General features: G+C 38.1%; 1 protein-coding gene across 1 annotated transcript in view; it reads right to left on the reverse strand.

Moving 5' to 3' along the window:
• PDZRN4 (PDZ domain containing ring finger 4) overlaps positions 1 to 25,625 on the reverse strand; it is a 60,368-nt gene that overhangs the window by 27,372 nt on the left and 7,371 nt on the right. The window contains exon 3 of the mRNA XM_063309344.1: positions 19,430 to 19,532. Within this exon, the coding sequence (XP_063165414.1) occupies positions 19,430 to 19,532 (103 nt within the window). The remainder of the gene's footprint in view (positions 1 to 19,429; positions 19,533 to 25,625) is intronic.

Consider the following 25,625-nt stretch of genomic DNA (forward strand, 5'->3'; position numbering starts at 1 on the left):
GCTGCACGGTCAGTTTATAACACATTCGTCCTGTAACAGCTCTATTTGTTGCCAGTGCATTTCTGAGTTCAATTCAAACTGCTGTTTTTTTTTCATTTAAGGCCCTAAATATGTTTTGACCCATGTTATTTCAAGGGCTATTTATACCTGTAATGAATTTACGTACAGTTCGATAACATTGTCGGAGGTTCTACTCATTGGTCTTCTGCCAAGGTCTGTAAGACAGAAAGGCATCAGAAACTGGGCCTTTCTTGGTGGAACATACCTTATCTTATGGAATTGCTTCTTGAGGGATATAATGAGGGCCTGTTCATAGCTGATAAAGATTCAAAAGATGGTTGGAAAAACATTAATAGATAACTGTATATTCCTTAGCCATGTGAGAAATAAACACCCAACCTGCCAGTTAAGAGACGGGGCATTAAAAAGAAACACACACACAAACACACATTATATGAATGAGAATCCCTTCTCACCGCTATGGGTGGTATGTGTCTTCCTCCACCTCGGGTCCTCTACCAGAGGCCTGGGAATTTGAGGGTTCTGCACAGTATCTTAGCTGTTCCTAGCACTGCCCTCTTCTGGATGGAATGCTCTGATGTTGCTCCTGGGATCTGTTGGAGAATGTGTATGTCTGTATGTGTTTGTGTGTGTTTATGTGTGTTTGTATGTGTATATTGTTAAAGATTTAATAGGAATATAAAAATTAATACAAATTTAATAGGAAGATAAAAATAATACAAACTAATATAAAGTAAGGGGAAAAAAAGAAAAATCAAAGGGAAAGCTAAAAGTACAAGAAAGGGGAAAATTAAAAAAAATAGAAAAGAAAAAAGATACCAAGAAGTAGCTTCTGAACTTCTTTACAGCAGTTATAAGTACAATTATAAATTTACCTCTTACTCTATTGTTACAACATAATTCTCTACTTTCTATAATCTATTCTGTCTAATTATCAATACCATAAATCATTTCATTTTTTTCTGTTTCATGCAAAAAGTCTATAAGAGGTTTCCAGTCAGCAATAAAAGTAGATATTGTCTTTTCTCTGATCAAAGAAGTCAATTTAGCCATCTCAGCAACTTCCATCATCTTCACCAAACATTCCTCCATTGTGGGTAGTGCTGAATCTTTCCATCTTTGTGCATATAATAACCTTGCTGCAGTTATTGTGTACAAAAACGTTTCATAACTTTTTTCCAATTGTTTGTCCATCAATCTCAAAAGAAAAACTTCTGGTCTCAAATGTATGTTAATCTTCATAATCCTCTGAATCAGTGTATGTATTTGAGTCCAGAATTTTCTAGCTTTTTTACAAGTCCACTAAACATGATAAAATGTCCCTTCTTGTTATTCACATTTCCAACATAAATTTGAAGTGCCTTTATACATTCTAGACAATTTCTCTGGTGACAAAAACCAATGGTACATCGTTTTATAAAAATTCTCTTTAAGATTATAACAGTGTAAATTTCAATCCTTTCAACCACATATTTTCTCACAGAGCTGCTGATGTGAGATTGAAATCGGGTCCATGGGGTCACGAACAGTCAGACACAACTTAACGACTGAACAACAACAACAAAGACAAAATCATATCTTACCTCCTGCGGGAATGTAAGAACAATGAATGAATGATAAGTCTGGATTTATTCCCCAATTGGCCCATGTGGTAATAGCACACTTTCCATGACAAGTAAAATGTTTTTTCCATCTTTGGCTTTTCTAATATTTCTGAATGCAGTTCAGTGAATATGGTTTTCTCAATATTTTGCCACCAAAATGACCTTTTGAAACAATTAAATGACAATGACATACACTGTGAAGGATAGAAAAGTAGGTAAAGGTTATATTTTCCTTATGAGCTCAGAAAGTATGTTCAGTAGAAGAGGTTATACTCTCAAAGAAGAGGAGAAGAGGTTAAATTGCTCATGTCCAGGATGATGGAATAGTGGGCTGAAGTCTATAACCTTCTATTACCAGGTTAAAAGTAGTTATTCCCTTCAGCAACTAGGTTTATATTGCAATTTCTTCAGTTGATAGAAGAGTAGGCTGTAAATGCCATGCATTCTGTTCAAACTTTCGTTTTACTTACTTCTTGAAAGAAAAAAAAAGATTTAAGAGAAGTTGTTTTGGATCCTGTGCATTTGCTTTTTAATTACTACAGAAGTCTTTAATCTCCTTAAAAGCAATAGTTTTCATAGATTACTAGCTTTCCTGTAAAATTAATAAAACCCTTCAAGAACCTATATTATCAAAGAAATTTCTCACATTAAAAAAACCTCATTGTTGGTCAGGAACCTTTTAGATCCATTTAAGAGAACAACAACACAGGTAATGGGATACAAGAGAGAGAATAGGCACAGTGGCATTTATGAAGAATTTGGACCATATTTGGATGTTAAGCATTTCCCAATAGGCTTATTACATTTCATTAGCTGTTACGCCTTTGGATCACATTGTGGATTTGAGTATAAGAAAGATTAGGCAAAAAACCCCAAACCAACCTCAAACAAAACAAAACAAAATCATGCATAAATTGAGGAACTATTATTGTGATATTGCGTATGATCTTTTTTCAATAGCCAGTGCCATGAAGTATGTAAAACTAATGTTAGACAAAAGTCATTAGCATATTGGCAATACGTTCTCTTCAAACAAGATTAAAACATAGCCAATTAGTTTGTAGTGAAGTACATCTGTGGAGTAGAACAGAAAATCTATATTAGTTACTGGTCTACTTTTATATTATGGTATCACAGCTAAATCTCTAGAGCTTTTTTGTGAGGAATATCTTTATGACTTTCACTGTTCACTGAGTACCTCTTCAATATTCTAGAGCTGCTTAAATGAACTACACTGTCAAAGTCATGGGTCATTCCTCAGTAGAGCTCAGATTTTGCATGGAGAAGGTTACGGTTCAAAGCTACAGAATAGAAAATACAAAAAGATACTAAATAGCAGGATTGAGAATGATGTTTTCCTGAGAATGAGGAAAACCACTGCCAATCAGAGTTGGCAGATGGAATATTATTCTGATTAAAATGCATATTAACTAGGATAAATTAGATGCATTTACACCTACCTGCTTATTTTTACATTTTGATTTTTAGTCACAAGGAAAAAAAATCTTACTTCTCTCTCCCATCATTTGAAATCATCAGACATTGTTCAGACATTTCCAAGCTTGTTTTTCAGGGTCAGGAAGACTGGCTTAGAAAGATGAAATGAAAGCTACACTGTTAACGATGAATTTTTCCATTGTAAAATTATGTATTTATCTTCTTTATTTCCAAAGGAATATACCTCCTGCTATTAGACAAGCCAATTTAATGACCCAAACAATTACTAAAGTCATTTTTATACTAGAAAAAATGCTGAATCAAGTTCTTCAGTTCCCACCAACATTTGGATAATGCCTCTGTTTGAAACTCTGGCAACTTTATTTTCAGTGAATCTAAAATATTTAAATTTGTAAGCAGCCACAGCATGTCTCTTGTATAAATATTCCTGTCTATGACAAAGTGTAGATTTACAGTTGTCATCGCCATCATGTATAATGGAGTTTTAAGATTATTAAGTTGTCCAGGGTGTTGCCACAACAAACTTGTTATCGTTTAGAACTAATGCCTCTATAAAAGCACTGAGTCAAATTCTTTTATGTATTTATAACCATGAAATATAAACACAGCAAATGGTTAGAGCAAAGATAGGAATTTATAGAAATTTCTTTATCTGCCCTAACTTTAAATAGTTTGCTTGTGCAATATCATCATCATCATCATCATCATCAATCATCCTAATGTATGTAATCATACTTTGGCATACAAAACAACAAACAAACAAAACAAAACCCAAACCAATTTCTCTTTCCATATATTACCAATGGTAAAGCTATCCATTATATTAACTATCTAATACGTAGTTCTATCTCATGTTTTTCTTTATTGTAAGTCTACAGGGCCCTGATTCAATTTGGACTGCCATTTGTAGAGAGGGAATGCTTAATCCTTCCATCCCAGCTGCATGCCTCCTGAATTACACCCCCAAGCATGCCACATTCAAAGATGAAAAAACAAAACCTTTCCTTCATTGGCAATAATTGAAACTTTCCATCCTTTTAAAATTGCAGTGTTGTAAGAAACGTTCTGTGAAGGAAATGGCTGTGGAAGGATTAAATCTCATCTCATTCACAGTGGGAAATTAAGAAAGCAATTAATTAATGTAAAGTGTAATTTAATTCTTAGCACATGTATTTTTAAACTCAGAGATCATGACTTTACCTCAGAATGTACAGGAAGTTTAACATATAGATACAAAGGTAAGAAACTAATAATCAAGCTCTATAGAAAGTTATATGCTTTCATATTTCTTATATGTTAACTCTGTGAATAATGACATCCATTTTTCTCCTAAAAGTTGTACTGAATGTCCATCCCTTTGTCATTTTCATTGTGGGAAGTAATGAGCATCTTGGGATGTTATCAGCATTCTCTCTGAGCTTTTCTCTTTCACAGAATTTACAATCTATCCTGCCAAAATGTGTAGAGAGAATTGGCAAACTTCAAGATTTGCCTTTTTAAAACCAGTGAATTTCTTTGCTTGTGAAAACAACTTAATGAAGCAATCCTCCCTTTTTTCTCTCACACCCCCAGTATATTATGTTATGCAGATTTTTTTTAATTTTACATTTTTTTTATCCCACTTTTATTATTTTTATAGTAACTCAGGGTGGGGAACATACTCCTTCCTCCTCCTATTTTCCCCACAACAACAACCCTGTGAGGTGAGTTGGGCTGAGAGTGTGACTGGCCCAAGGTCACCCAGCCAGTTTTCATGCCTAATGTTGGACTAGACCTCTCAGTCTCCTAGTTTCTATCCTGGAGCCTTAACTAGAACAAATTTACACAGTAAATCTTACCCACAATATATTTGTGGATATTTGGATGGAAATAGAAAGCCATGGAGCAATACAACCAAGATGGAAACAAAGGAAACTGCTGGCAGCTATGCTGCTAACCAAATAAGTTGCATTCACCATTGTCTTTAGACTTATCATTTTGACAGAACAGGTTTGTGGCATCTCATATCTAGAACCAAAGAAGACAAATCCCATTAGTTAGCCATTTGACTAGAGATGAATGACGAAAAAGAACTTGAGAGTTACAGAGTTACATTATGTAATATAATGATCCAGGGATTTTTCTTTTATGTTTTAAAATTCTATCACTTGTCATGTCTTGGTTGGTAAGATTTTAGTAGTATCGAAGAGTCCAACAACAGTTTCTTTAAAATATTATACTACAAAACTGATTAAACTTTTTACGTATTCTAGAATACTGGTAAAGACTGATAATGCTACTTAAAAGACATTCCAAAAACAGGGCTCACATTGAGTTGAGCTCAAAGTTCAGGCAATGTGAGCCCAGCTGACACAGAGTCTTCCCTACATAACGCCAACCTGTACTAGTATTACTGTGGATGATAGTAAGAGTTTCTGGGCTCAATATTTCAACAATACCAGTTCAAATGCAATATAAAAAGTGGTGCCCTACTTGCCTTTGTTCAGCCTTTTTTTGGCTTTCCTAGCCAATTTTAGGATTTGTAAGCTACAGAAAGTAAGAACATTTATGTTTGCAGAAATTGATCTGTCTTTCCCATCACCATTTTCCCTGGACTTTATTTTGCCCTAGATGATGATTGGTGGATTTTGAGGTCTCAGTAAAGAAAACCACAACTTTCACATCTGCCCTCTTCTGAGATAGGAAATGATAAGTAGATTGAAAGCAAATTGCAGAATACCATAAGAGGGTTCACAAGCAATGTTGAGAAGGCCTGGTTTTGTAAAATGCAAGAGTTTCTCTAGTGGAATGTATTGGTTACTTTGTGCAGTGAGCTATTACTACAAGATTTCTATACAGTTAGGCTAATGGGGTGTGAGCACACAAGACATTAATGCCTGCAGAAAAGTCAACCGGTTGGTCTGGCTTTGCTGAGATGTGCTTTTTAAGCACATTTAAGTCTCAAGCTTATAGAGCTCCAGTAGAGTCTTTAGCAATCACATCTCATAAGCAAACCAAACAAAGAAAAGAAATCTTTAAAGATTACAGACTTCTTGGCTGCAAAAATGTCAACAGCTGTCAGCACATTTTCTGGTAAGCTATAGCTAGCTGAACTCCATTTTTTCTTCTTTTTATTGGTAGTGTATTTCCAACTTCTTGAAGAAAGATAACGTATGAATGATTGCACCCATCTAAGCACAGTGTGTTTTGGTACAAGATAAGCTTCTTAACTTATTGGAAGGATATAAAACAGCCTGAAAAATAGTGTCTTTACAACTTTGATATTAAACCAGTGTTGATGAGCCTATACTTCATGCATTGCATACATGCAACCCCAAACTCTTCTTTTAAGACACTGAGGTCACTGACAAAGTTAGGCAGCAAAACACTAGTAAATGGGGATGAGATTTCCTGACGGTGTTTGATGATTATAAAACCAAAATAGTGTCTAAGGCTTTGGAAAAGCTTACTGTATCTAAAAGAAACAAAAGCAACTCTCCCACCTCACTTGTGAGACATCACAGCATTGTTATTCCACTCACTGTGGCCCCAGTCTGCCTCCAAAAATACAAACCAAAATAAAAAAGTGTAGACTGAAGCCACTGAAGACTTGCCCGTCCCTTCTGTAAATCCTTTGTGTTTTTTTAAAGCTTCATCCCTGTCTTTTTTCTTTGCTATCTCTTACCTTATTCATACTTATTATTTAGACAACAACCTTAAATTCACTTGTCTGGAAAGAAGAACCCAACGGGGCATACTTCTGAGGAAACAGTTATAAGATTACATTGCTGGATTGTCTTATATTCTCTTGATTTAACATTTACCAGATTGATATGTACTGTAATGTAATCTGTCTCCCACCTACATAAAACACAGAATGTGAAGAACAAAGACAGGAAATGGATGTGAGTTCATGCAGCCCTCTCAGAGAGATTAGCTAGCTCATGTGCTTGACAAAAGAATTTTTTTTAACTTTTTCCCAAATAATCAAAACTTATAATTTCATTTTTAAAACAAATTCAAATATTTTTCTTCTAACATTTCCAGTGCTAATTAATATAACACAATACCCCAGATAATTATTGTAATGGAGTAAGGAGAGTCTTATTCTGGGTGCCCTGTTGGCTGGACTTTGAACCATTCTCAAAACACTCTCTTCCTCAATAAGAGTCAGGGAGAGGATGTGGCGAATATTCTGAGAGAAAGTTTGGTTTGGGGACCCTGTGTGAAGCAGGTAGATTTGATGTAACTGGGCCTAAGGATTCAGATTGAAAGCTCAGAAAACTCTGAGAGAATGGGAACCAGTAAGGTACAGTTGGCAGAAGACATTGATTTAATTCTGTGAGGATTTCATTATTTCTCCATTTGCCTCATTTTACATGAAGATTTTGGAATGCTGGTCTTGGAATACAAGTTTTGAAATCTCATGTATTTGTTTGTTTATCAGTATTTATATACCACTGCAATCAATATAGAGTCTGGACAGTATAGTTTGTTCCAGTTAAACTATTCTCTCAAATCCCTACTATGTTTCTTTTGTTCAAATAAAAATCCTTTTTTAAAAATTACTCAGGTACTGGACTCATAAGTTAGTGCATGCACACCAAAATCACTTGGGCCTTGTAACATTCACCGAAAGGGGAAAACTGAAGTCATTTGTTTAAAAACTCATTCAAACACTAATTGGTAGCATCATATTTAACTGCTTGGGTAGTACTGTATCACCTGGAAGAATTGCTACTCCCAGACACCCTGGAGCTCAAGTGAAGGAGATGTGAGATTGGTGATCCTGTGGAAAGAATTGGTAGGCTGGTATAGGACTGGTGATGAACACTGTTCACCATGCTCACTTCCTCTCCTACATGTTGGAATGAAAGAACAGTATGAACAAATATATTAATAAATACATGAAGACAAGATGGTAGATGGGCAAATGGTACTACAGAATTTATCACTCAGGAAGGGGTTTTCTACATAGCCACCAGAATATTGGAATGCTGATGTGAAGATAGAGATCCCATGGAAGGGTCTGGCAGGCTTTAGTGGCTGCTGGTGACAGATCTTCTCACCTTGCTACCTCCCTTTGTTACAGTTATAATATCTGCTCTCACATAAAGCACAGTGTAGCTTATTTCAAAAATAAGCCCTACTGAAGTTATTAGGTCCTGCTTCTAAGTCAAGAATAACAATGATCTTCTGTACCAAAGACACATGCATCATTCTTCTCTACTAAATAAATAAATAAATATTAGAATAACCACTCAGAGCACACAGAATGTGCTGTTCTGTAGTATCAACATATTTTATATTACTATAAATATAAGTAGGACAATACAAATCTTTCTAAGATCATGGGACATAGCTATCCTATTGCTATCAATCATTTATATTTACTCACTTTTTATAATAGGTCTCCTTTCCCATTACTAGTTAAGTGGATAAAACTGAGAGAAACCAACAATAAGATGATGAATTTTATTATGACTGATGTAGTAAACAGCTGGAGCACAAGCTTGCTTCACTGCTGACATGTCTTCACAGAGTGCTGACTTCAGTTTCTATACTAGATTCTGCCAGAATATTCCATTATTCTGCCTGGCAAGACATCAGGATTCGGTACTCAGCAGCCATGGAGAACAGTGAAATGTATAATTTACAGGTGCGAAACCTTTTTTTGAGACAAGAGCCATTAGTGGCAAACTGTGATCAATACTCCCAAAAGTATAATCTGGACAAAGAGTTTTGTTTTAATTTATTTGAAATATAAATATAACTAAATCATTTAAGTACAATTAATGCAAGTGCTTTCCATATATTCAATAATTTTCTCCTTTTTCATTTCAACAATATAATTTTGTTAAATTTTTGGAGACATTTTGGGTTCCCCATTCAAACCTTGTGTACTTGCGATACTCTGAAGTATGTCACCCATTTTTCTTTGGTTACCTTCAAATAGTCTATCTTACTACTAGGTTAGGTTTAATTTTAATTTCCAAAACCTGTGCAGTACAAGAAACAGTCCCTTTATGCCATGTGTGGCTGATTGAAATTCAGACTTTTGTATTAAATTGTTTCTAAATATGCAGATTAATAGGTTCATTAAAGGAGAAGCAACACACCAATAGACAGTAGCAGTACTGTGTGTAGAGTTTTAATGAACAACCTAGGCAGACCCTAACCCTAATAATTTCTAATTCTTGACATTATTATTATTATTATGTTGTTATTGTTATTATTATTATTATTATTATTTAGAGAACCAGCTTGGAGTAGTGGTTAAGGCATCAGGCTAGAAACCAGGAGATCTGAGTTCTAGTCCTGCCTTAGGCACAAAGCCAGTTAGTGACCTTGGGCCACTCACTTTCTCTTCGCCCTAGGAAGGAGGCAATGGTAAACCACTTCTGGAAAACCTGCCAAGAAAACTTCAGGGACTCATCCAGGCAGTCTCCGAGAATTGGACACAATTGAACAGATTAAAAAAATTATTATTTTTATTTTTATCCATACACACACACACACACACACACAGGTCAACTCAAGGTAGCAAACATATCTAATATCTAATACATAAATGATAAATGAGGAAGTTATCAAAGGAAATAAATTTGTTGAATTCTGAGCAGATAATCAAAAGTGCATGCCTAAATGTGCTCAAAATACAGCAATAAATATGTAAACATACCACAAAATATTGTATTATTTTATCAAGCTTACAACAGCCCTGGAAGATCAGTTACTACTATCAGCTGCACACAATGAACCAAAGAAGAAGCTGAAAACAATTTAAGTGAATTCATAGCACAATATGGAACTTAGTGATTTGTATTTTAGCCACTATACTCCAAAATATTTAAACTCTTGTTTTCTTTTTCAAATTTATAATTCATTTGAAACCACAGCTCTTACTGTATTGTCCTTTTATAAGCAATGATCTTTAGTTATACAGGATATTTATGTGGTAGTTATCTTTAACACCATTACCTTGGCACAATGTTCACCATGTATTGACTGTATAATAATAGAAGGCATCATTTATATGATCATCCAACAATATTTGTGTCCTCTATTTTACTGATCAAATAACATTTGAGCTTCTTTGGCTTAAAGAAAAGAAGATCTATCAATTTATTATAGCATCATAGCCATCCAATCAAACTGCAGGAGATGTAAACAGATGTGGATGCATATGCTCTGAGAAACAGCCTTCTAGCCCTTGTGGAACACAACAGCAATTTCAAAATTGCTACAGGTGCTGTAGTTCCACATATTTGAACATTTTTGAGCTAAAACTCAGTGAAAAAATATTTCAGTATGTTAATTAAGTGAAGTTATAGCACAGCACTTGTATACCTGACAGCTGTTAGAAATCTGCTTATTTGCCTGATCTGCAGTTTAGAGTACTCACATATGCCTAATGCTGAGAAAATGCCCAACTAATGACCATTTCAGTCTTTATAGCTCCCATACAGAGGTCACTCAAAAGCATTTTTATGGGATAGGATTCTGCATGGCAAGCATAACATTTTCATTTCAGTAATCAGGACTACATCACTGCTCATGTCTATCTAGCATTTCTGTGGCATAGCTGTGTGTGAGCATGCCTTCAAGTCAATCTTGACTCCTGCCAACTGCTTGGAAAAGTCCCTGCAGATTTCTTGGCAAGATTTTCGGAAGTGGTTGGCATTGCCTTCTTCCTAGTGTTGAGAAAAAGTGACTGGCTATCACCCTAACACAAATAGATAAGACTAACACCAATGCCATATAGGTCAGGATTACTTTTATTGTAACAGCTATAGCAAGAGTCTTGCAAGTCCAAATGTGCTTCCTCCTCCGTCACTTCATCTTCATGTAAACTAGGGAGGGGCTTGTCTCAGACACTTTTTCAAGTTATTTTCCTGGTCCATCTCAAGTCCCTCTTATCTGACCATTGCCTTGGTAGTGGCTCTTTGTCCTCCAAGGCCATTCCCTACTCGCTATACATCAGCACAAAGTCATCCAGCTGGCTTCATGCCTAAGGCAGGACCAGAACTAACAGTCTGCCGGCACTAGCCCAGTGTATTTCACCACATTGGCTCTCATGGCATAACTACATCTGCCTAAAGTGCAAATGAAAATACCAGTGTGAGAATACTGTCACTAAAGCCTATTATTTCCAAAGTACTAATGCATTGGGGTTTATACCTCAATAATAGAGACTGTTTTCATTCACAATTCATTTATTACTAATCTCTATATTTATTGGAGTTATTGAATTCATGTTACAAACTGTCTCTTCTTTCAGTGGATTTAGAACTATTCTAGTAGTCTATAAAGGTAGGCTAAAAGTAAATGCAGAAAACTGGATGAAGTTCACCTGTTCTTTCATGTAACAGAAGAGTGTGCAGCAAGCAGGCATCTTCCTCATGGAAAAACAGATAAAGGTAGCATAAAAATGCTTAACAAGCTACTCCAAAATTAAATTCACTTTTTTTCATTTCCTTATGCAGATAAAGAAAATTTCTTTATCTCTCAAGTAAAAATAAGGAACACCTCTGTACTTGTTTTAGCAATCAGTCAAACAAAATGAGCTTCAGTAGCTTGATATGTTCCCTACTTTGCGGTAAGAGCAACAGAATTATTAGTAATGGTACAGATAAATGGACCCATGCCAATTTTTGTGCTGCTGCTGCTGTTGTTTTGCTCCCATCACTAATACTCCTGTATCAAGCACCATAAATTGGGATATTCATTACTTGTGACAACTACCAATGAATGCCAGGCTCTTCTCCCCAAATGGTGATGACCACTTCTAAATAAATACAAAGATTAAGGGGAAAAAAGCACACATGATGCAAACTAAGTTTACTCTGGTTCACCTCAGTGATTCATTAATGTCCAGATAATTTAAAAAAATGTCACGAAGCAGAATGGAGAATTGGCTATCTATATTCATTACCAAGTTGGTTTACAAAAGAGGGTGGGAGCCTCTGATCTCCACATGTTACCGAACTACATTTCCTAGCTTTTCGAACCATTGGAAATGCTGGCCAATAAGCCTATGCCAAGCTTCCAAAAGATGCTTTAATTTGAGAAAGCTTTGATTAATCAAGCCTATGCAAGCCTATGCTGGCATATGCAAACCTATTAATCAAGCCTATGCAAATCAAAGAGGATACCTGCTTTGAACAATGGATTGAATCAGGTGGCCGCAAAGCAGATGAGTATCTTGTGAAGCAGTTCACAAATTTGATGGCTTTTCTACTCCTTCTGTGATATCACAGATAATATACAATGCTGCAATTTCACTTTCACCCATGGAGAATGTGAAGAGCAGCTGAGTGGCATAATGGGCTCTCTCATACTGAACAAATATTTGGCCAACTCTGTTGGTGTGGCACAGTAAACATTGTGGAGTCCTTGGTGCTCTTGAGCTTGGTTGTTTGCAAGCAAACAACCAAGCTCAGAGAGCACCAAGTGCTCCCCAGTTCAACCCTGAGCTACATATATTCTCTTCTATTGAAAGTCAACACTGCTTTCAGCTTGCTTCTTTCACTTTTTCAGCTCTCAGTTCCTACAATGTGCCCAGTGAAAAGCTTCAATTTCACTCTGCCTTGCTCAGGGAAGGTCCGGCCAACACAACTGGGTCCTCAGCTCAGCTCTCAGCACTGAATATGGGCTCAACACAGAGGAGACCAGTATGCGCTCTTGGATCAAACCTTACTCTTAAATTCAACATAATTAATAATTGATGTGTTGGACCAGGAGTGGGTAACTCGGGCTCTAGTCTCCCCTTAGCCACAGAATGACTTTGAGCCATTTGCTCCCTCTCAGCCCAACTCACCTCAAATGCAAAGTAGAACTCTAATAAATACATACATAAATCTCAGTATTTATGTAAGTCCCTCAATAGTAAGCCAATAGGTCCCAGGGAAATGCTTACAAAAGCCCGACAACCTTTATCCTGGAAAGGGCAACGCTGCAAAGGCTGCTTTCTCTGTGGTCAGCCTCTCTGTGTGGCGTTTCATTGCCCTGGGCCAGACTGCTCCTGCTGCCTGAGCCAGCTAGCAAGCTAACAATATTGTCAGCAACTCACGAGTCTAACACAAATGAATCCAGCCTGAAGAGGCCAACCTTTCCTCTGCCAGTCTGCACTCCACTGACAAGGTTCCTCCCCCCCACCCCACCCCACCCCACCCGTGTCAACTATTGTCAACAACCTTCCTGGCACTCCAGAAAGCCCAGGGATCAGAAGCAGCACAGCTAAACCACCCTGCAAGGGCAAAGCAGTGGTATTCTTCATTGCAACTCCAAGCCTGACAAGCAAGTGAAAACAAAATATTTGATTTTTTATAGTTTTCAAAAAGTTTTATTTTTAAGTTGGAAGAGGACATTTTCTGCACTTGCTCAACCAGCACAAAGTAGGCTCTTTGCTGGATAATTTAGGGGTGCTATGCTGTCCCTTCTAACTGTACCTCCAAAAAAAAGTGCAGGGGAATATTCCAAAATTTTATTGCACTGAGACACCTGAAGATATCTGGTTGACATTTGACCTGGTTAATATTCTCTAAAAAGTTTACTATCCCGTGTATTTTTACCCCATTGTACCAAAAAAGAAAGCAGCTACAAATTTAAACTTCCTTATTATAACAATTACCCTCACTCCCCCCATAATTCAATTCAGTTTACCCTCAAATTTCAAAGTGCAACCTCCATCCGAATCATGGTCTCTGCAAATGAGCAACCTGAATGAAATGATGGCTAATTCACACAAGGAAGCTTTACAGCTTTGATGGCTGTAAAATACATTTGCATTTTAAAACAAAAAGAAGACATTTATTATTTTGGTACAGAATTAAGAATGACCAATAGATTTGTATATAGTCTTATCAGTTTAATCTATGAACAGTTATTCTGGTGCAGCATCTTATACCATCCAATTAAAGATACTCAACACTAATATTCAGGAACAGTTTTATTCTTCCATTACAAACCTACATTGAATATAGCACAAAACCCAGTTCCAGTTTTCTTACATATTCCTTGCCCTAACCATATTGATCCATTTCCTTCCCTTCTCTGCTGATGTTCTAGGTATAATTGCAATGAAAATTATAACTCTGATCATACCTCAGACTGGTCTGGGTTACAACAAATATATATTTTATTATGACTGCAGTTAAAGAGCCCAATATTTCTTCAGGTCTTTCTATTTTAAATTAATCCTGGTGGCTGCAGAATTTGGAACCTGAGTTTTAGTTGCTCAGGGTGTCTTGATTTGTATCAAGCTTTATATGGGGAATAGTAGTAACAGTAGTTCTTAGCTAAGATGTAAATATATATTGGGCTCAGATAAATTATTTTGCTTGCTTTCAACCACCAACTGTTGCTTCTCTTTGGTATTAAATTTAGATCTCTGAATTTCTGGATTAGGGAAACCAATTTGCCTGTGAATGGTAGCAGCTGACACAATATAGCCACAGAATCTCAAAAAAACCCCAACTTGTGTTGAGTAAAGAAGATGTTATATACATAGATCAGAGCCTACAGACTAGTAATTGCCATATGAAGCAAGGCTGAGGTCCATGCCAATCACATTATTGGATAGTATTTATTCATAAGGTTTATGTGGCCACCCAGCTGACAAACAGTGACTTTTTAAAAGATACATGCTGAATCATGTTTAAACTTAATGTGGGCTATTCCCTTTGTAGATGTAAGGGTGGACTTTAGCATTACTTATTTTTTTTCATATGAAGTTGATTTATCAGATGTAAATTTATAAAATGTTTCAAGCATAAATGAAGCACAGCCATATTTATAAAACCAACTGCACCATTTGCAAAGAGTAGGTTAAGGGCTCTGACAGGACCAGTTACAGACTATCAATTTAGTAATCTTTCTATGTAAAAAATCCATAAACATGTCTTTTACAAGATAGACAAATCTGCCTTGGTCTAGTGGGCAAATAACCCATGTGTTGAAAAGACTCTAAATATGCATCCACAAGATAAGACAGAACTGTTACAGTCTGTTAGGTTCACTGGAAGCTGTTTTTAAAAAGGCTTTAAATAGTTACCTTGAACTTATTGACAGACCATCAAGAAAAATGAAACCAAAGATGGTTTGAGTAAATCTGGAAATATCTAATTTTGCAGCTAATTCCACTGCAAAATGAAGTAATTAATGAAGACTTTAGAACAGTTTGCATGCTGTGTACGTTACATATGCAGTTAGCCAGTAGATCTGAGCAGTTGGTAGAGCCATTATAGCATTCAGCTTCCCACTGCTTTATTTTAACCTTGACAAAGTGCAATCATGGAAGGCAGAGCTGCTTTAAGGTGAGCATAAGGTGAAACCGTCTCTTCCTTGCACATACAAAAGCTAACGAGGATGAAGCAGATCTTCATTCAGTACCAGTGCAGGGACAGCATACTCCATTGCACCAGAAGGAAGCAAGCTAGGATAATAGGGTTTAGGGCAGACCTTCTATTTTTCTTGCCCACTAGATTAATTGCCTTAGACAACTACTTCACTTGAACAAACAGTTTGGAAGGCCTAATGTTGATGTTTCTCAGAATGTGGAGGTTATTACCAAAGTGCTAGACCAGACAGCCCACATGTGGCCATGCTCTAGTTGCTGATTCTAGGTCTTTTGGTTTATTGAAATGCTCAGGGAAATGAAACAACATAATAGGTGCCTAGAACAATTACTCAGTTATGGTGATGGCTCTAGATGGGCTTATATTCCTTATGAAGTAGTGGATCCTTGATCTGTGAGTATTCCTGGTGTGATGAGTTTTGCAGGAGCAGCAGGCAGAGGCTGTGGCTTGGGGATCATTTGCTCACCTTTTCCTGGAGCTAGAAACCTGGATTTCTCATGTCCTTATCACAGCACTTTCAGGTTACTGTAAGAGGCCTTTGAAAACTATTTGGAAAGTACAGCTGGTACAGAATATAGCAGCCAGATTGCTAGGAGGGAAGAGCTGCTGCTGCTGCTGCTGCTGCTGCAGTATAACACCATTGGTTGGGTCACAGCACTGGTTGCCAATAGCTTTCCAGGCCAATTCAGATTTTAATTTATAAAGGACTGTATGGTATGTCCCTGGGTTAGCGTAGGAACTGTCTCCTTCAAATAGACTTTGTCTTTCTTGCGTCTTATGAAATTAGCAAGGGAAGAGAAGCTTAAGGTTCTGGCCCAATGAAAGCTAAGGGGAAAATGAACCCAAAGGCAGATTTTCTCTTTGGTGGCTATCAGACGTGTGTTGGCCCATTTGCTATTGGCCTTCTACAAGTTGGTTAAAACAATGTTGTTTAAGCAAGCATTTGAATTTTAGTGGTGAGGCTGGGCTGCCATTTTTGTTTGGGATTTTATTTGTTCACCTGAGTTTGATAATGTGAGTGCCTTTTACATTCCCTGCTTCATGAGTTTCATTGCATTCTATTGTACTTTTTTCTGTAAACGGACTAGGAAGAGGGAGTATATATGTACATAGATGCAACAAATAATAAACAGTGCAGTAAAGCATTCAAGCCATCGGAACCATCAACTTCAACAGACTGTTGGACAGTGACCAGGCACTCTTAGGAAGTTTGTATAATGGAGTGGATTCACCGTGCTAAGCCAACACCCCACCACCACCAAATTGCATTACCCAGTTGTGCAGTGCTTAATTCTGCAGTGTTTAGTACATGTTTAACTTGTGTCTTTAAGTTTAGGGTAAACCAAAGAGAAGCCTGAATAGGAGCTCCTCTTTTCAAAGGCTTAAAAGCCATCTTTCTGATCTTAATTGGTCAGATAAATATTCCTTTCTTTGGAACATTTTTTCATTACTGCAAGCCAGACAGCTGCTTCCTTATTTAAAATCCATATGAAATATGTTTTATTTTAGTTAGTTGGTGAGTTTGCCTTGGGCTATTGAATCATAGCCAACAGTAAGTTAATGATTATGATAATGTGATTACAGGCTAGTGAAAACATACCTGCCCATTTACCACTGTTACAATACTTATGCTAGCTCTTATTATAATAATATATTATTATGGATTAATAATAGTTATAAAGGAGGTTGATTACAGTATTTATCTCTGTTTTATATACAGTTTGGTTGCATTTTTAATGTATCAGCAATATCCTGATTAAATGGAAAACAGCTTGTTTAGCATTTTTAACTGTATGGCTTGGACTTTTAAATTGATTTTTATAAACCATTGCTGTCTTGCAACTGATTTTATGTACGTACACTTTTAAACAACTTAACTCAGTAAACCACTAAAACGATATTAACCAAGGAAAAAAAAAGTTGTTTTCTCCACCCCACCCCCCCTTCTAAAACCAGGCTAGGGACAATCTATTTTCTTACCAATGCTGTACTGAGTTCTTCAGAAGTTAGAAATAAAATTTAATCCTGTGTACACTCTAGCCAAAAGTATTTTATTTTATTTTCCTTTGTACTAAGGGAAGAACTGTAGGCATCCTGGTCTTCTCTAAAGGGATTGCCATTAAAGGTACTCCTTTTCTTATTTGTCAAAGGTTCAGCTAGTCTATTTGATTTCCAAATATCAAGCAAGGTTTCATTACATAGTTTGAAGGTAAGACAAACACTAGAAACATAAATTGCTTCCCCCATCCCTTTTATTTCCAGGTGCCACAGTATAAAATCTATTTAATGAAAAATAGTAAAAAAAAAAATTTACGTATTTGCGGTTCAAATCTATACTAAAAATATTACATACAATATTTTGGTATATAATATATATAATAAAAGAGGATACTTGTCCCTTTGCCACTAGTTTAAAATTAATAGACTGAATGACAAGGTAAGGAAGAATTTTAGATTCTGAAATGAAAATCAGATAAAGAGAAAACCTTTCTAAAAGTATATTGTTATTTGAACAATACATCACAGCTTTTTTAAACAGCTCACACAGCCACCTTAATATAACAAATACACAATAGATAAAGATATTCATGGCTCTGCTTGAATGTTCCCATTGTCCTATATTCAGGAATTTTCACACAAAGGAACTAGACAAAGACATTTTCAAGCTCTTGGGCCTTGATCCGGAGTGAACTGAACTCATGCTCCTGCAAGATCAAGCTACAATTGCAAGGAAAAAATATTTTTTCTACTCTCTTTTGCAATCAAATATTGAAGCCTGCCATCTTATTTTATCTACCTACCTGGAAATAAGCCTTACTGTATTCAAGGGGGCTTGCTTCTGAGTAGAAACCTAAATCAGTTATATATTTTGGTCAACCTATAAAACCAAGGAAGCTTTATATTTTGTATTTAGATTCAGCCTGATTAATCCATCACCCAGTATTCACAATATTCAGCTTTCATATACTCTTTGCCAGACCCAAATAGATCTGATTCACTGCATATATGTAAATGAAACCAAACAGAAATATGTGGTTTTATTAAAATTATATATCTATATATAATATAGATATAACAGCATACACTGAACGGCACAATCAAGTAGCTGGCATTGTGTACAGGAACATCAGCACAGTGTATGGACTAGACCCTCCCAAGTCCAGGTGGGAGATTCCATAGAAGGTCATGGAAAATAACAGGGCTAAGAACCTGTGGGGCTTCCAGATCCAGACAGACAGGCAGATACTGGCCAATCAACTGGACATCGTAGTAATAGACAAGGACCAGAAGATAGCAGTGGTGATAGTGACAGCAACATCAGGAAGAAGGAGTATGAGAAGCTGAAGAAGTACCAGGGCCTGAAGGAGGAACTAGAGAGGATGTGGAAAGTGAAAGCCAAAGTGGTCCCAGTGGTGGTAGGAGCACTCAGGGCTGTGACTCCTCAGCTGGGAGAGTGGCTCCAACAGATCCCAGGAAGGAGATCAAAGCTCTCTGTCTAGAACAATGCAATGCTAGGAACAGCTAAGATACTGTGCAGAACCCTCAAACTCCCAGGCCTCTGGAAGAGGATCCAAGGTTGAGAAAGACACATCCCACCCATAGAGGGGAGAAGGGATTTTATATATATTTATATTTATATATGAAATACTTTGTTTTCTTTTTTATGCTTTTTATGGTTTTTGTAAAATGCCATGTAAATGCATGTGTGCATGAAAACCAGAATGTTGTCACTTTCTAGTCGACTTCAACTATAGAAACTCACTGGGTGATTTTGCACCACTTATTCTCTTTCAGCCCAGCCTACCTCAGAGTTGTTATGAGAAAAAAGAGGCCTTGTACTGTACGTAGATATAAGCACATACCTCTCTCTCTCTCTCTCTCTCTCTCTCTCTCTCTCTATATATATATATATATATATATATATATATATATATATATATATATAAATAATATGTTTCTGTATGTGTCTTCATATGTATATATGGAAGGCTGTAACAATTCTCTTACCTCATACTCAAAGTCCCCAGTTCTGTCTACATCAGCAGGCAGGTTGGATAGATACTCACTGCCTTCATAGAATTCATGCTCAACTGGATGAAGAGAATGGCAGCTACATGGAATAAAATAGCAGAAAAACAGGTCAGGTACAACACCATATTTTCAAAACCAGTGAATAAGCTATTTTATATTTGGAATATAAAAGTGTTCCAAATAGTGAATGCAGCCCCACCTCCTTTTATATACCATGCATTTAAAAAGGGGCAGGGCTTCAACTGTACAGTTGTGGCCACCATCTTGAATGAAAATGGGAGATTAAATCTCAGTGTTGCTTCAAATATGGAGCAGACCAAATAATTTTGGGCAAATTATATTTTAAAATAATTATACACAGTGTGCAGAAAGTATTTGGCTGTGGACTGAAGGAGTACTATGAGATTTTGTTGACTTCCCTGGCTTGTATTAGCTGTTGCTGAAAGGTTTTGTATGGATGTGTATATCTCTGTTATGACTATTTCACACTGTTTTGTGAATAAAAGTAGTTAGGAGTATCACTTGGATAGATAGTTGGCAGGATGGGATGGACCTTCAGAAAAAGATGAAAGTGTTAGTTTGTTCTTCCATTTATCTTTTTGGGCAAAAATAGGGCTCTTCATACTTCTTCCTTTAAGGCTGCAAAGCTAAAGGGCATCCTGGATGTGAATGAAAAAAAAAAAGCACATGCAAGATAAAATCAATGTACCTTTCTTGGCACTTAAAAATGATGCCTAGAAGAGTAACAGCTGGAAGAAACGATAACAATTCACTCTATGGAGGAAGATTCACTAAGAAAGAACTAAAGGGGTAGAAACATTTTATTCTCTTCAGTTTGGTACAGATAAACCACATTAAAAGAGAAAGAATTAAATAATTAATTGGGATACATACATACATGCATTCATACACATACACGAACACATCTTTTTTTGTAAAATTAATGAAACCGATAATTTAAATTCAGATGGGTAATTGCAGGAGTAACTAATAGTGTAGGCATCTGAACCGAGAAAATGCTTGTGTTGTTACAACTATATATTTTCCACATAATTATAACCTTCATACTTATGTATGAAAAACTAGGAACTTTCAGCACTGCATAAGAACCTAAGAAGGTGGTTGCTGGATCAGACAAAAGGTTCATTTAATCTCACAATCTGTTTCTTGCAGAAATTAACTCCAAGTCTTGTGGTATCAAGGGAGAAACACTCCTCCACAACTATTCCTCACCATCCATTTTTAGAATATAGCATATCTTTAATATCTATCTACCTCCATCTTTGTCTAATCTTTCTTAAGGAGGATTTCAAGACATCGGAATAACTTTTTCTTAAACAGGGCTGGCATTTCCCTTACGGTCCTGCTAGTTTGCCCTATGTCACAGCTATGAGGTTTGAGCCCGCTTCTGACTCCAAAAATGAAACTTATATGGAGTCAGAAGGGGAAAACGAAACTCACCAGGAGAGATTTGGAGAAGCTGAACCAGGAAATTACTCAGCAGAGCAGGAGAATTTGCAAACACAGATTGGACAAACTCCAGAGGGGGATTTGAATTCCGCAATCAGCACTCAAGACAGGAGAGCTGAGAAGCACATGAATCAGAAGGCAGCTCGATTGGCTGCAGGAGAGAAAAGGCACAGAAGGGATCACTTTAAAAGGCAGGTGTGCAAGGAGCAAGCTGCCGGAGGCAACTGATCCTTCAAGCTCTCAGCATTTGCGGAAGAGCCATTACCTGCATCGGAAGCCTTGCCTGTAGCCAGAATAGAACCAGCGCCAGCATCTTTTACCACCACAGAACCATGTTCTGCACAAGCCATCCAGTTGAGCCTCTCCTTGCCATCCCACCTGAGCACAGCCTTGTGTCCAGCTCCAAGCCTCGTCGCATTGCTCCAGCGCAATTCAGGTGTGCTCCCAGATTCAAGCCTCGCCTAGACTCTCCAGTCCAGTCCAGTCTTGTTCCCAGCTCTCAGCCTTGCCTAGACTCTCCAGTCCAGTCCAGTCCAGTCTTGCTTCGTCTGCACCCTTGCCCAGACTCGCCTAGACTCTCCAGTCCAGCTCAGCTTAGCCTCCAGACAAGCCTTGCCCAGAGGTTCCAGTCCAGTCTTGCCTAGCCTCCACATGTCAACCCAGTCCTATCTGCGTGCCAGCTCACAGAACCTTGGCTCCAGCTTCTGCCTTGCCATACACTCTAGCTTCACCAAGCCTGACAACTTCAATCAGAAAATTAGCTGAATTCTGTCTTGCTGTTCTGCCACAGTTTGATCCTGCAGCCTTGCCTGTTCATCCATCATTGCCTGGGTGGCCTTGACTGAAATTGCTTTGCCTTATTTATTCACCAGGACTTTACTGTTGTAAGTAGTTGTTTTAAATAAAGAGTTTTGATAATAATTCTGTCTGGCCTCCTCATAGACTGAACAGGACAGATTGTCTCCTGCCAGAGGAAGCAGCCAGCATGGACAACACACAACTGGTGCAGCAAGTTGCTCTGCTAACTGCCCAAATAGACCAACTGCAGAACCAGCAACCTGCTGCTGCAGCCACCACACCTCATCATAAACGCCCAGTAGTAACCCCAGAAAAATTTGATGGAACCCTGAAGAACTTTCCAATTTTCATTGTGCAGTGCCAACTATGTTTGAGCCTTCATTCGGAGGACTTTCCATCTGACCACCACAAAGTTGGGTTTGTCATCAGTCTCCTTTCCAGATCAGCAGCAAAATGGGCTTCACCAATCATCACACAGTAAAGTCCCTTACTGGACAACTGTGATGGGTTCTGCCAACAGCTGAGAATGATGTGTGACGATCCCGCTAAGGTACAGACTGCCAGTAGGCAGTTGCGATAATTAAGGCAAAGAAGAACTGTGGCGGAATACATCAGTGATTTCCGTATAATTGCTCAGGACCTTAATTGGAACAAAGATGCACTAGTGGACCAGTTCCAACAAGGCCTGGAAGCAGAAATGTTAGATGAGCTCACCCACACGGACTGTCTGTCTTCCTTACAAGCCTTAATGCATTTGTGCCTAAAAACTGACGTGCGCTTGCAGCAACATAAAGCCTTCTATCACGCCGGAATCGGGGTGCCTCCAATACCTCACCAAGGGCATTCTGTTGCCATGGAGGAGGTGATGCAATTGGGAGGAGCAAGACCGAAACTAATGGACTCTGAGAAGGACTGGCAAAGACGAGAAGGACTGTGCTTATATTGTGGTGGTCCGGGTCACCTAGCCATGAATTGTCCAGTCAAGCAGAAACCACAGTCGCTGTCGGGAAATGGGTCCCACCCAACTTAAAGTGACAGTTAAGTTGGGCAGCTTCAGGCAAAAATCAGCTGTCCTGCCTCTCTTCTTCCAGACACTTAGTCGTGGAAGTTATCTTACATCTACCTCAAAATCCAGTTATCCAAGCTCAAGCCATGATTGATTCCGGAGCCACCATGAATTTCACAGATATTGAATTCACCAGGCAGTGGGGGATTCCTCAGAAGTCCATCCATCCTCCATTGTTGGTGGAAACTATAGATGGCTGTCCACTGAACTGTGATTCTGTCTCCAGTGCAACCTGTAGTCTGACCATGCAAATAGGGGAACATTCAGAAAAAATTGAATTTCTCCTGGCTGCCACGTCTCAATTTCCCATCATATTGGGGATGAAGTGGTTGAAAACTCATGAACCTCACATCGAATAGGCCAGAACCGCAGTAACCTTCCCAGGTCAGTGATGCTCTTCTCATCTTGTCACTACTCTAGCATCCAGTCAAGTCAATTTTCAGAATTCCTTGATTCCTCCGCAGCTGCAAGATTTCTCGTCTTTTTTGATGAGAAAAGAGTGGATCAGCTGCTGCCTCATCAACTGTACGATTGTGCCATCGATTTGGTGGAGGGTGCCAAGCTTCCCACTGGAAGAATATACTCCCTTTCTAAATCAGAGAGACCAGCCTTATGTGAATTTCTGGACACAAACTTGAAAAAAAATTCATTTGACTCTCAACATCTCCTCTAGCTGTTCCTGTGCTCTTTAAAAAAAAAAAAAAAAAAATCTGGTGAGCTGCATCTTTGCTGTGATTATCGCCACTTAAATGAATTAACTATCAAGAATCGCTACCCCTTGCCCTTAATATCTGAACTCCTGGAGAGAACCAGGAAGCTTGAATCTTTATCAAGTTGGACCTGCATGGGGCATATAATCTGAGAATAAAGAAAGGAGATGAATGGAAAACTGAGTTTTGCACTCAGTACAGACATTACGAATATACAGTAATGCCTTTTTGGCTATCTAATGCTCCTGGAGTGTTCATCCAGTTCATGAATGACATATTTAAAGACCTGCTGGATCGAAATTTGATAATTTATTTAGACAACATCTTGATATTCTCTTCATCCTTATCTGAACATTATCAGCATGTATGCATGGTGTTGCAACATCTTTGAGTGAATTGTTTGTATGCAAAATTAGAAAAATGTCAATTTGCTCAGAGCACTATAGATTTCCTTGGACATAGAATATCTCAAGCTGGACTGGCAATGGAGCCAGGCAAAATAGAGGCCCTTCAGTCCTGGCAATCTCCTTGGAGGGCTAAAGACATACAGAGACTGTTAAGTTTTGCTAACTATTACAGAGCCTTTATTCCACAGTTTGCCAAGCTCACCTCTCCACTCTTGGACTTGCACAAGAAGAGATCCAGATTCCACTGGGGCAAAGTTGAGGAGCAAGCATTCCAACGACTCAAGGCAGCATTCATGACTGAACCCATTCTTAGACATCCAGATCCTAGTCAACCTTTCTTTGTGGAAACTGACGCTTCAGAGGTGGCAATCAGAGCCATTCTATTAAAGAAGGATGCTAAAACTGGGACATTGTGTCCATGTGCATATTACTCCAGAAAACTCTCGCAGGAAGAGGGTGACTACACCATTTGGGAGAAAGAGCTAATGTCAATCAAGGTAGCATTCCAAGACTGGTGATATCATTTGGAGGGAGCTCGGCATGCAGTCAAAGTGAAAACAGACCATTGGAACCTAGAATACCTAAAAACAGTGTGCAACTTGAATCAATGACAGATTCGTTGATTGATATTCTTTTCACGATTTAATGTTCGAGTCACATACATTCCTTGTGATCACAGTCAAAGAGCAGATGCTCTGTCTAGAAAACCAGAATATGAAAGAGGTACTCCTCCACTACCTCCTCATCCAATAATTCCAGCAGAGAAATTCGCAGCAGCCAAGTTCGGTGAAGACCTAATGCAACAGCTCCAGGATCAGCACCAAAATGACCCATTCATGCAGAAACAGAACAGTGAGTTAAAACAACTTCCAGGTGAGCAAGCAGCATTATGGAGTTGGGCTCATGGACTGCTATGTTTCTGAGGTCGCTACTATGTACCCCCTGGAAAACTTCGCGAAAAGATACTTTGTTGGTGTCATGACAATCCAGCTGCAGGCCATTTCAGGTTTTCCAAGTCTCTTAATCTATTGTCTCAAGAATTTTGGTGGCCTCGCATGTTGAACGATGTCAAGCAATACTGTATGTCTTGTCCTAAGTGCTGTCAAGCAAAGCATCAGATAGGCAAACCTGAAGGCATTCTCATGCCACTTCCTATGCCAGAGAAACCATGGGAGTCAGTATCTATGGATTTTATCACTGATCTTCCGAAATCCAATGGAGCCATGACCATTCTAATGGTAGTAGACAGCATGACCAAGATGGTGCATTTTATCACTTGCCCAGGACTCCCTACCACCCAAGAGACCACACAATTGTATATTCAAAATATTTTCCATCTTCATGGGCTAGCCAAGAGAGTGATTTCAGATTGCAATGTGCAATTCACCACTAAATTTTGGAAGGCACTTCTTCAGAGTCTAGGAATTCCAGGAAACCTCATTGTCTCATCATGCCCAATCAGATGGGGAGACTGAACGTGTTAATGCTATCTTAGAGCAATATTTAAGGTGCTACATGAATATCAACAGGACAAATGGTTTGAGCTACTGGCCTTAGCAAAGTTTGCTTAAAATAATTCTGTACATTCATCCACCAAGACAATGCCTATTATGGCCACATATGGATTCCATCCACATCTGTTTCCCTTGGAACCACATTTTTTGGTCCCTGCCTCTGACCATTTTTTGGAAGAACTCCAAGTCTGTCATCACTTCGAGATC

Source organism: Candoia aspera, chromosome 7 (genome assembly GCF_035149785.1).
Source record: "Candoia aspera isolate rCanAsp1 chromosome 7, rCanAsp1.hap2, whole genome shotgun sequence".
NCBI lineage: Eukaryota > Metazoa > Chordata > Lepidosauria > Squamata > Boidae > Candoia > Candoia aspera.